At 44.1% G+C, this 13,668-nt stretch overlaps 1 protein-coding gene across 1 annotated transcript; it reads right to left on the bottom strand.

The window, feature by feature from the left end:
- Positions 1-211: 211 nt before the first annotated feature.
- LOC133930205 (xyloglucan O-acetyltransferase 3-like) lies at positions 212-1,764 on the bottom strand. The gene is made up of 3 exons (XM_062376875.1): positions 1,614-1,764; positions 1,083-1,384; positions 212-988 (listed from the first exon to the last, which is right to left on the bottom strand). Exons 1-3 carry the CDS (start codon positions 1,762-1,764, stop codon positions 212-214), a joined length of 1,230 nt encoding a protein of 409 aa, XP_062232859.1.
- Positions 1,765-13,668: the final 11,904 nt, after the last annotated feature.

The following is a 13,668-nucleotide window of genomic DNA, read 5'->3' as shown; positions in this document are numbered from 1 at the left end:
GCTCAAGAAGCATGCAGTCATAGGGAGAAGCCATGTGATCGAGTTACGAGAGATTTGAGGCAGAGGATCAGACTGCCGCCGGCTGGTACTGGCTTTCCAAATCGATCCTGAGCAGGGTCAACGGACCAAGGAGTTATCTGTAGATCGATAGAGAGATCCAAGTCTAAAACTACCTTCAATCATGCAACTACACAACGAACTCGACCTCGCATCAACGACGCAACGGTGGTGATATCTCGTCGAGCCGCTGGAGCAGCATGTCGTTCCACATGTCGACGGGTCCAGGCAGACACCAGTGCAGGCAGTCGTTGGCGTCCCGCGCCGATCTCTTGTCGTAGTGCCAGCCCGGGTGGCCGTCGGCGCGCAGCATCATGGCCTTCGTCACGTCCAGCACCCGGAACCTCTCGCTCCCGCTCATCTCCCTCGCCCACATCACCTCCTCGCTCTGCACTCTCCTCAGCTCCCACCCGATGCTTTTGAAGTTTGTCTCATGCTCCCCTAACGGCTGCGTCCTGTTGCAGTAGCCGCCGTCGAACCACGAGCCGTGCTCGAAGTGGCTTGGCGTGTACGTCCGCAAGAACGCGACGAGGCTGCTGTTGCAGTCTCGGCACCGGACGATGCCCTCGAGGGCCGCCCTGACGACACGGCGGACGGAGTAGGCGATGCCGAAGTCGGTGAGGTTGGCCTCGCGGCAGCCGACGCAGCCGATGCGGCGGCCGCCCTCACAGAGGTAGTTGACTCGGAAGAACCAGTTGCCGCCGGAGAGGACGGCGTAGTCCAGCTCCGTCAGTTGGCTCGTCCATGTAGGGTCGAGCCTGTCGAGGTGGATGTCGAAGGAGTCAGTCGGCTTGCCGGCCGCGTCGAGGACAGGAACGGCGTGCGTGAAGTACCGCGTCACCATCACCATGAGCGTGAAGTTGTGCGTGGGGAAGTACCATGCCTGAAAGTTGTCGGACTCGACGGCGTCCACGTTCGTAGGTTTCTGGTCCTGGATTGCAGATGGAACTATTGTTCTTCGCTGAAATCTTGACAACAATTAATCTACACATGCCGGTGCTCCGTCCTCGTGCATGCAAGCGTACCTGAGACAGGAGGCAGAGCAGGGACTCCATCTGGTTGCGCGCCAGCGAGTCGCCGATGAAGGCGAGCCGCTTGCCACGGACGACGTCGAGGAACCGCTCCGGCACGAACCGCGGCAGGTCGCAGCCATCGGGCTGCCACCGCCAGAAGAGGTGACCGGGGTCCTTGCCGTACCTCTGGCAGTTCTTGATGTCCGGTAGCGTCGGGCACGTCAGGTTCGTGTAGACTGGACCCATCGGCTCCCTGACCCATTTCCCCATCGACATGTCGCATTTCTCCTCTAGTTTCTGGATTCCCACCACATCTAAGCATGCGTGCAGCATATAGATCAGTTAACGGAAGTTGCTACAGGACACGATAAAATGGAATGCGAGAAGCACATGCGGCGGCAGCACAACACGGAGCGAAAAATTAGAGTAGGTATCGACCAGCCGCAGTGAGGGTGACAGGGAAAGCATTGGCAAATCAATAGCTTGGTCGAAGCAAGTCCAGATGGGTGAGAGGGAAGTAGCTTTGGCAAAGCAAAAATATACCTTGTCCTGTTGACGTGATTGCCCACCGGAGCTTCCACGGGTACGGCGCGTCGCGCATGCCGGGCAGGATCACCAGCGCCGGCGGCAGCAGGACGAGGCAGATGGCGAGCAGCAGCGCGACTCTCTTGCTCGCGGCCCACGGCTTCTCCATGCTCTCCCCAGCGGCCCGATTGGCTCGATGTGCAGCCTTCTCTGCTGCGACGTAACAACACTTCAGACCAAGCTCGTTGCTATATATTCTTCTCAGGGTCAGGGTCTCAGCGACTCATGCACACAAAATGTTAGATCTGGATTCCAAAGAGGGCCGGTTCTCCTAATTTGGAGATTAACGGTAGAAACGGATCAACGGAACAATAAATAGCATCTATAAGTGAGAGTGCTGTCGAGGCATCATGTGGTGTCTTGCCTACTTTCTTAGTACTACTTCAGGGAAAGCAACAATTGATTAGTTCCTCCTAATTCGTCTCGCATGCAGCATGCTTGTGAACCAGGGAGGATCGAATGCATGGCACTATATGGCTCGTATCGTCCAAATTAAGCTTCCATTACAAGTAGCTTATCTACTGTTTGTCAGTCAACCCTACTAAAAAATATTTTTTACAGATTTTTACCTAGTTGGTTCGAAAAAACATTTTTTTCTCACCCGGACCACCCTCACGGTCACACGTTTTTTTAAACACGATACGTGGGAGTCAAACCCACCGTCTTACTATCCCACACCTCATTTTTTAAGCTAATTAATGACTATGGGTAATTTATTTTTTGACTCTTCTTGTTTAAATTTTTAAATGATTATTTAGGCATCTAAATAACTTTAAATAAAAATATTGTCAACTAGAAAGTTGCAGATCTCATGGAGGACTGCAATGTTTATATAAATATTTTTTTCATACAACTTCGTATGAACTAGCAAGGTGTCCTACGCAAATTGCACGGCTAGACTAAGTATTTGATATTTGAACTCACAAATTGTATTTATGTAGAATGTTTACGGAACAAGTATTTTTATATTTAACTAAAAAGTTTTTTTAAAAGATTTTTCTAACTCATTTACAACTTACTATTGGATTGCTCAATTACTTAAGTTCCTGGCTCATTTATAAATCAAAAGATTTTAAAAATATGGTTGTAAGAGAGAGTTGCTTGCATTGCTTTTCTGTTCTTAGGCTCCTATGGACGCGCCAAGCTTGAGGTGTGGGTGTTGGGTGACCTAGAGTGTGACGCCCTACACCGGTACACCAAGGATTCCTCGATCAGTTTCAAAACCACATGATATTTGCAACATGAAGCTTTGTTGTAGCATCCTTTGGATGTTAGGGTTCGCAAAATAATACTGTCATGATGGTAATTCAAAAGAATAATACTAATAATTATGCCACTTATAACCATATATTAAGCATATTAATAAACAACAAAGCAACCTCTTTTCCTTCTGATTAAGAGGTTAAGAATCCACTTAATCCATCAATGAGTATTCTTTCATCACGAATTGACACATGATTGCTACTTATGACATATTGTCTAATGTTCAACATATATTTCCCGTTTATAAAAAAGATGATCCATTTGAGCAACTACCAATATTGAACCATGGATATTTTCTTAGGGAACCTTATTTTGTCTAGAGAGCTAGGAAACCTCCTATTCTAAGTTATATTTTTGTTTCCTTCCAGTTTATTCAAATCACAAAAACGCTCTGCTATCTCCACCGAGCCCCAGTTCAGATCCTGATCAGGCAACCTCTCCTTCTACATCTCCCCCAATCTTTGCTACTATCAGATTCCACCAGGTGAGCCCCACATATTCTATCGACCACCAGGTCTGCAATCAAGTGACAATCCTCAATTTTCTTTATATTTCCTGCTCCCCAAGTGTTGATGCTACCAGAACCTGAAATTGCAGATCGTAATTTCATATTACTAAAAAATCTTTTGAGCCACATACCCATAAAACAATACTAAAAAATATTTCTTGTGTGGTAATCATCGAATACATTACATGCCAATATAGTCTTATCAGTTCCACCACTACTGACTATCTCGACAACATGGTCGGTTCTTTGGTTCTCAGTCAACATGCTGATCAGCTTCATATTTTCATGTACAACTATCCAGCTCTATCGCTTCGAATTGATTGGTGGAAGACCTAGTTGAACCCCTACTCCAAAATTACAAGCATTTCCTTATCCAGCTTCTCAACAGTAGTTTTTCGTGTCTTGTATTCAATCTTACGGACAATGGTGGATGATGATCTAAACCAATGGAGACTTTGTTCACATTGATTTGTTTTTTCTTAGCCACCAACACAATAAATAAATAAATTCATTTCTAATTTGTACAAACATAGAAATCATTTCAACTGTGTGAATAGTTTAGTTCAAATGAAATATAAAGTTATTGGAAACTAAAAATTAATTGCTTAAATAATTAACCATCGTGAGTGGTAGATGTAACTTCTAAACAAAAGTAGGGGATTCCTTTCAAGAACGGTAAAGTGACCGTGTGTGGTGTGCGTGTGTGCACGAGCGGTGGCCGAGCGAATCAGACAGTGGAAGACGAAGATGGTGCAGCACGACATGAGTGTCATGCAGAGCGATGCTTATGGCTCGGTGGGACATGCCACAAGCCGACACGTGATGCGGGGGTGTCATGCGAGATGACACAGTTGGCTCGGCGGGAGCGCGTAGAAGAGGCAGTTTTGTTTGAACGCCATGTAGGATGCGTTGACCGTGCATGGTATGTGAGCGTGCATCCCATCCCGTGGTTTGCAACGTTGTCTCTAGCCTAGGTCGTTCCATGATTCCAACCCAATGATCTCGATGGCACGAGTACTTAACTCATCGTCCGATCTCATCTGAGCGTCCTGATCCACAAAATTGGATCATTGAATCGAGCACCACTCGAAGTGTAACTGTATGGGCAGGACTTGACTTCTTTCACCCAACCGAGTTGGGCATCATACTAGGAGGCCTAGAAAATAGTCTAAGATGAGGTGGACTAAGACCTCTTGGAGCCGAAAATAGAGGACGATGAAGCGGCGGCTGAGGTAGAGAAAAGGGAGGCGTCTGGAAGCATCTTTATTAAAGACGGCAGGATGCCAGCCGCTTCATCCTCTATGTTCTTGTGTTGTTCCAGCAAGGACTGTCCGAGGGAGTAGCCAGAGCAATGACACCGATGTTGAAGGTGGGGAGCCAATACCTCTACCAAACCCTATCATCATCGAAGATGTCGATGATCGGGTGGTGACACTAGTGAGTTCGGTAAGGGGCCGGAGCGTCGATGACCATGTCCTCTTCGTTGGCACTGGTAGTGTAAGACCCTATTTCCAGGATCTTCTATGCCTTATGTATCAGTTTCTAGATCAAGTAGCTGATACGTATAGTACGATAATATTGGCATCACAATCATATAACGTATATAACAGTATTAAGGTTTACAACAATACAAAGGTCTTAAACCATAGAATATTACAAGCCTGGCCAACAAGCCAACAAAAACACAGCGGAACAACAACCCAAAGCCACAGGTAGCTAGTGTCGAACATGACCACTAATCTACTTCTCATCCACACCTTCGTCTCCAGGTCGGCACTTGCTTCCTCATTTGAATGATAGGAAGAATAAGTACAGAAGGCACTCAGCAAATCCTATACTACTCCAAGGTGTTGATAGATGCATAAAGCATATCTCAACGATAAGGTCTTATGGTTTATTTTTAAGCGTAAAGCAGTTTCATGCAAATATTCAATTGTATTCTCTACTATTTTAAACCATAGATCAAACAAGGTAACAAGGTATATCTAGGGGGATTTTAGGTCCTGGGAGAGGCTACACCTCGCTCCACAGTCCCTATCATCGTGTCTAGTGTACCTCTAGTACAACACAGCTTTTGGCGGACTGAGCCATCAACCTTATCACACGGACATCTAGTCTACACACTCACTGATCAAAGATACACATGCCACTTAGTCTAACCAATGAGGTCATTGCTTTGCATGCCCATGACCATGGACATAACTATTTGAATATATTTGCACTCTGTAGAGGTTGTACACTGTACCCACGTGATATGCTCAGCCTCCAACCACTGTAAGTGGAGGAATAAACCATACCGAGATGCTTCAATCACCTTCCTTTGCTAGACAGTACTTTAAGATATCCCAAGTGCTCCAGGTCTTGTATAAAGTGCACTCCCCCACTAACCATCGTAGCATCGCTGGGTTGGAAACACCTACGTAGAGCACCTAACAGACACATAGGTCCTCGTTACTCACCCGGCCCTCCTAGTAAAATATCCAGCTTGGTCGGGAGATAGAAAAGTCAAGTCCTAGCCATACAGGATACATGGTTGCACTATAGTGGCTTGCCATGATGACACAATAATTTGGTAATTATATGGCCGAGGCAGACATCTACAACAAATACCACAAAGGTAACTCAAGCCTCCAAGAGCATCCTCACCAGAGGACTACTCTACTTGCCCCCGCTTAAATAGTTTTCACCTATTTTACACACCACCCATCATATCCCGCATGTCATCAAGGATTCTACAATCACGAAAGATTCATGGCATATGAGTTAGAATCGATTAAACAGTTAAGCAACATCTCCAAAGAGACGTATTCCATAGCGACATCTTCAAAGAGGTGTATTCCATCCGAAGCATGCTAGAGATCACGACATCATCCGACATTAATATAGATAATGACAGGTAAATCCTAGGGTGATATGTATTCTAGATACAATATTAAGGCATGACAATTGTTTGATAGGATTTAACTACTGCAAGTAGTTGAAATAGTGCAATATATACCATATGCGATCCTAACTCATGTTTTAAATTGATCAATTAGATTTGAAAACATGGGTTCAAAATGAATAAGGAGATATGACTTGACTTCTCCGAAGTCTTCTTCTAACACTTGGTTGAAGTTAGGATCCCCCGGGTTCTCCAGGAAATCCTCCAGTTCTGCAAACGCAATTACGATCAACAACATCCTATAATGTAGAAGAATCAAATAACATCGAATTGAATACCAAATGAGCTTTAATGGATATCAGACTATGATAGAAAGATAGATCTCGAATTTAAAAGAATTTTGGTGAATGAATCGCCAAAATCAAAGTTAGAACGAAGAAGTTATGACTCCTGGAGGATTTAATCTAAAATTAAATCAAGAAATTATGAAATGGCACTATTTATGGCCGAGCCCATAGGTGGGACAATATGAACAGTATTAGGCCCATTATACAGTGCATTAGCAAGGCCCACTATATAGTACTTGGGTTTGGGCTGTATTTGGGATTGGGCTTGAGCTGGATTTCAGCTTAGGCATGGACTGGATTTGGGCTTAGCCTGGGTTTGCATAGTTGCGGCCCACCGAGGTTGAGCTGCTCGACTTCATGGGCTTTTGGTCGCTAGGCCAACCCATAGGGAAACGGCCTCGGCTGCTAGGCTATGCCAACAAGCCAGCCACGTTTGGGCTACGGACGGAGAAGAAGGTGCCGCGAGCTTCAATTCAGTAGGGAAACAAACCAAATTAGTTAGGGAAACTGTGCACAATGCCTCCTTTGCTCCACGTAGCTTGGACTCGGCCAATTTTTTGGCAATGGTGAAAAAAGGGGAAGAATGGGTGGGCGGCTCCCCTTCTTATAGAAGGAGGGGGAGGGAGAGATGCGGTGAGGCAGTGCGGCACTTGCAGTGTTGTGTTGTCCTCAGTGAGCAGCGCAGCAGTGCCTACTTGATTTCCCATGGAGCGTGGTAGCTCTGCGCCGAACTGCGCATGCAGTGGTTGCCGAAGTCGTGTGTGTCAGTGGGTGGCTCAGCTGCACGTGCAGACGACAGGAGAGGGAGAGAGAGCGAGCAGGGTGTAGAAAGTCATCGACATCTTAATGGTGCCAGAATCAGCGACGACTAAGAGCAATGTGTGGAAGTGCACTGGAGGAGGGAGAAGTGACTGGGCGATGTGGGTCTCATGTGTCAGTGAGAGGAGAGAGCCAACGACAAGGGCATGCTAGGCTGGTGCGTCGGCAGGGTGAGCGTGGGAGTTGGGCCAAGCAGCGCGCGGTGGCTCGTGCACGAAGAAGCAGAGGGGAAGGAAAGCCGGACTGGTGAAGGGATCGATGACGTCCTAAGAGGGGGTGAATTAGGACACTTAGAACTATTTTGGCTTCAAAAATAACACAAGATAAACCTATATCAAATTCTATCTAGATGTGCTCTAGGTTTATCTAGTATGTCTACTCTACCGATCAAAATGCTTGCAACCTATCTAAGAAAGTAAATTGTAAGAATATAAATGCGGAAACGTAAATAAGGTAGAGAGACAAAACTTGGCACAAGGATTTTTTTTCGTGGTATCGATGGCATGAATACCACCCCTAGTCCACGTTGAAGCTCCACAAAGGATATGCTCCGGTCGGCACCTGGTCACGGCTCTTGAGCCACCGAATCACAAAGACAAGGCCTCCACCCGGATGAGCCACCAAGGCAAGGTCTCACCACTAGCCTCTCTTCCGGTCCCTTGCCGTTGTGATCACTTCAGAGCTTAAGCCACCAAGGCAAGGGTTTCCTCGTCCCCGCACAATTGCCTTGTCGCCGCCCCACACCAAGTCGGAGGGTCAACAAGCTTGCCGGCGAGTCACCAAGACTCTAAGGTGCCGGCGTACCATTTGGTATAAGGTTGGATCACTCCTTGATTCACTCTTTAGGCAGCAATCACGTAGCAACACTCTCTCTAGCCCTATAAGCACTAATCACTCACTAAGTGCTTAATCGCCTTGAATAATAACATTAAGTACTTTGGTGGCTTGTATGTCTTCTCAAGTGTACATGAACTTCTCTAGACTCCAGCAGCATGCCACACCTTCAATTGACTGAGTGGAGGGCTATTTATAGCCTCAAACCCGCACACTAGCTGTTAACCCAACGTCTCAGAAAAGTTGTTAACACCGGATGATCCAGTGAGAATAATAGTACTAACACTGTATCATCCGGTGAGAACACTCTCACAAACTAGCCATTGGTACCCCATTTAAGCCTCTGTGAACACCGGACATTCCGGTATATGCTTCATCTCCATCACCGGACTATCTGGTGAATTATCCTAAGGCATCCCAGCCTTTCTTTCTTCTCTGTGTAAATTTCTCCAGTGAAAATATCTGGTGCACATCACTTCATCACCAGACTATCCGGTGAGTTGACTTTAGCTAACCAAGCCAATGCAACCCTCTCTAGAAATAATGATCCGGTGTGCACAACCTTCATCACCAGACCATCCAATGCGTTGAACTTTGTTCTGCCTCTTTGAACTGTTCATTGTCCGGTGTGTGCAACACATTGATCACCAGACCATCCGGTGCTTTAATCTTCAACTTTAATGGCTGCAACCTTCTCTGGACAAAATGCTTCGGTGTGTATCTTCTCTGATCACCGGACCTTCCAGTGAGGTCTTCAGGCCTCTCTCCCCTTTGTCAAATATGCTCTGGTGAGTTCAACACCCAGCACCGGACCATCTAGTGAGGCAAATCTTCCTAAGACTTCTCCAATTCAGTCCAACATTGTCCAAGTATGGTGGCTTCTTCATGTATTGCATCCATGAGACCTACTAACATATATTCTTGACAAACATGTTAGTCCCATTGACTATGTTGTTATTAATTACCAAAATAACAATCATGACCTAATAGGACCATTTTCGCTACAATCTGCTCTTTTTAGTGGTTGATAACAACACAACCAAAGCAAGTAGCAAATAATACCAAATGTAAAGATCAGAAGCGAGCATAAAGTCTTACCACATCACTTGGATGCATGTTCTTACCACTTAGTCCCCTTTTGTTGTGGCTCTCTATTTCTCCATTGCCACCATTTCCCTTTAACGACCTATGCAAAAGCTTCTCTTTTGTCAATCTAGGCGTCTAGCATCTTTTCTTCTTTCCCTTTGTCAACTTCGGTATTCCTAGATGTCTTTCTTGTAGCAAAAATCTTCTCGCATTATTCACCTTGCTTTCATCTTGCTTTGGTCATCAAACTTCTCCCCTTATATCAATAATCTCCCAAAAAGGGCTATAAACACATGTTGAAGTCAAGGAAAAAACATTAGAGCACATGGGAGAGAGCTTCACAAATCATGATCCAATAAAAGGATATCAATTATATGAATATCACTACAAATGAATGATACCAATTGTAGGCTATGAAACCACATTGATCATAATTTATGAAATTCACATGATATAGTCTAAACTCACCCTATATATGTGTATACATATAATGAGAAAGAAACATATGCACAACTAGACAATATGTCAAGATAGAAAGTTTAAGCTATATTATGCATAGAGGTAGCTTAAATTAATAGAAGATTTGACAGAGATACTAATTGAAGCATTTAAGCATTGAATACCTCTAGGGACATGTTGATTGCTCCATAAGACTGCAAGAGATACAACTTGCAACACATGTTAGTCTCAAAATCACGACCTATAGGATAAAATGAGGGTTTATACTATAGATGGATCATGGCACATGAAAGATATCAATTATAAAAACTAGTGCCAAGAAATGAACCTACAACTAATAAACCATGTAGGGTGCTCATGGGTTAGAGATAAACACAAGCAACCTACCATATGAAAACCTACACTAGGTATTGCAATAAATTGAAATAAGCATATGCAGTCCTAGACGAGGCAAATAAGATAGAAGCAAAAAACAAAATTCATGAACGTAAGTCTAGCTACCATTTAACTCTTTTACCTTTGGATGGGGACTAGAGTATACGATGATCATGATTTTCATCAAAGCGCCCAAAATTGTATACTTGACTTCTTTGCTTGAACATTCACTTCATCTTGGGAGCTAAATCTCTAAATTCCAATAGTCGCTTCGGGCTTCAAGTCTTCTTTAGAACCCAAATTGATTGGGGCCCCTTCATATTGGTGATGATTTCCTTGGGCACCCAAATGGGTTGGTTCCACCTCCAATCCTTTCTCCTAACCATGTGTTCAACCACCTTACCATTATCCTTCTCCTTGAGCTTGTAGTGGTTGCTCTTGATCTTGATCTTGTAGTTGGGCTTGGTGTAGAGGTTGGAGGTCTTGTTGGAGAGGTTCGCCATCTTTTTCTTCTCCTTGGTCTCCTTCTTCACTTGTTTGCATTGGAAGGACTTGTGGCCTTCTTGATGGTATTTGAAGCATGTCATGGTGGACCACTATGCAAGATTCTTCACCATGAAAGCATGATTATCTTGAGGAGGTTGGATATTTCCTTTGCCCTTTAAACTCGTCAAGTCCTTCTTGAGCTTCTCCACTTCTTGCTTAAGCTTATCATTCTCTTGTGCAATGAGGTTGTTAGATGATTCTACAAAAACATTCTCAATACATTTCTCATTGCAAAGGAGTGAGCATGATATATCAATTAAATCATTGCAAGAAGTAGAAGTATCTACCTTAGGCTTGAAATTAAATGGAGAGGTAGATTGCTTTAAAGGGACCTTAGTTTGAGATTCAATACACATAAATTTAGCCTTAAGCTCATCATGCTTCTTGTTTAGCAAATTAAATTTGCTCAATAATTGTTCATAATTAGAAACAAAGGTAGCATGAATGTTATTAAGTGCATTGAATTTTTTAAGCTCTTTAGATTGTTTCTTAAGGGCCCTTTGTTTCTTATTGATCAAATGAAGAAGTTCATCATAGGAGGGAAAATCCTCATCGGATTCATCATCACTTACATCGCTGTCTATATCATTGACCATGAGGCACTTGAGTGATGACTTACGTGATGACAACTTGTGTGATGACGACCTTGAGGAGAGTTTTTCTTGAAGGGAAGGATGGTGAAACTTTCATCACTTGAGTTTGACTCTTCATCGTTGCTCACCCATCTTCTTATGCTTGTGAATGCCTTGGCTCTTCCCCTCGTCTCCCTCTTGTTCTTGATCTTCTTCTTTTCCTTCTTGATATGATCAATTGTTTGACCAAGTCTTCAATGGCGATAGGATGATCAACCTTGTTATTGATCTTCTTCATGTTCTTCTTTAACTTTGAGAAGAGTTTGGCTATCTTAGGATCAATTTGTTCATCACTTGATATGCTTTGATCATCCTTTTCATAGCTCTTATCATCTTTATCTCTGTCATCTTCACTTGAGCTTGACTCTTGCTCTTTTCTCCTCATCCTTGCCTTTATGTGTTGGTATTGAGCTTTCTTACTTGTGAGAGAAAGGTTCTTTGTGTTGGATGAGAAAGAAGCTTCTACCCCATTTTCATTGTTATCTCATGGTCGGTGATCTTGTCGAGCACTTGACTTGGAGTCATCTTGATGTCATTGTTGTCGTAGATAATGGAGACTATCAACTTGTACTTTAGAAGAAGACTTGAAGTATTCTTCTCACCACTTGATCATCTTCAATTGGCGTCAAACCTAACCCATTGATCTCATTGACAAGAATATTCAAATGTGATTACATGTCATTAGCACTTTCATGGGGTAATTGCTTGACGCCATTAAGCTTAGTAACAAGCACATGATGTTTCTCATTGCGCATATCCTTTATGCTTTCATGTATTTCAATGAGACTAGTCTGAATATCATGTACATTGGTGAGAGATTGCATCAACACATATATATATATGATAAAAGGATACTTTTGTCAATGCATCTAATTGCCTCTCCTTGTTGGTGATGAGTTGCCTCATCCCTTTCTCAGTGACTCTCCTAACATCCAACCCTGAGGCTTGCAAATAAAAAGTCATTAGAATTTTCCACAGGGGGAAACTTGTGTCATCGAAAAGTGAAGCACTATGGGAATACATCCCAACCACGAACGTCACAACTCACTAGGCGGTGAAGCCTAACCGATCACAATGAGACTAAGGCTCAAATGCCACTTGAATTGATGGAACCTTGTGAAAGGTGTGAAGCTCTAACACAAATTGTAGAGCTAGATGTGAGCCCTAACTCTGATACCAATTGAAGAGATCGATGATGTCCTAAGAGGAGAGTGAATTAGGACTCTTAGAACTATTTTCGCTCCAAAAACAACACAAGATAAATCTATATCAAATTGTATCTAGATGTGCTCTAGGTTTATCTATTATGTCTACTCTACCGATCAAAGCGTTGCAACCTATCTAAGAAGGTAAATTGCAAGAATGTAAATGCGAAAACGTCAATAAGGTAGAAAGAGCAAACTCGGCACAAGGATTTTTTTCCTGTGGTATCGATAGTATGATTGCCACCCTTAGTCCACATTGGAGCTTCATAAAGGATATGCTCCCGGTCAGCACCCGGTCACGGCTCTTGAGCCACCAGGTCACAAAGAGAAGGCCTCCACCCGGATGAGCCACCAAGGCAAGGGTTTCCTCGTCCCCGCACAATCGCCTTGTCGCCGCCCCACATGAAGTCGGAGGGTCAACAAGCTTGCCGGCGAGTCACCAAGACTCTAAGTTACTAGCGTACCAGTTGGTACAAGGTTGGATGACTCCTTGCTACACTCTCTAGGCAGCCATCACCTAGAAATACTCTCTCTAGCCCTATAAGCACTAATCACTCACTAATCTTATGCTTAATCACCTTGGATAATCACATTAAGCACGTTGGTGGCTTGCATGTCTTCTCAAGTACACATAAACTTCTCTGGACTCCAGCAGCATGCCACACCTTCAAATGACTGTGTGGAGGGGTATTTATAGCCTCAAACCCGTGCCCTAGCCGTTAATCCAACAGCTCAAAAAAGTTGTTAACACTGGATGATCCGGTGAGAACAATAGTACTAACATCTATCATCCGATAAGTACACTCTCACAAATTAGCCGTTGAAACCCCACTAAAGCCTCTGTGAACACCGGACATTCTGGTGTATATTTCATCTCTATCACCGGACTATCCGCTGAGTTATCCTGAGCCATCCGAGCCTTTTCTTCTTCTCTGTGTAAATTGCTCCGATGAAAGCATTCGGTGCACATCACTTCATCACCACACTATCCGATGAGTTGACTTCAGCCAACCAAGCCAATGCAACCCTCGGAAATAATGCTCTGGTGTGCACAG

This window comes from Phragmites australis, chromosome 10 (genome assembly GCF_958298935.1).
Source record: "Phragmites australis chromosome 10, lpPhrAust1.1, whole genome shotgun sequence".
Taxonomy (NCBI): Eukaryota; Viridiplantae; Streptophyta; class Magnoliopsida; order Poales; family Poaceae; genus Phragmites; species Phragmites australis.
The sequence above is the reverse complement of the archived record's forward strand: the minus strand, read 5'-3'. Positions and strand labels throughout refer to the sequence as shown.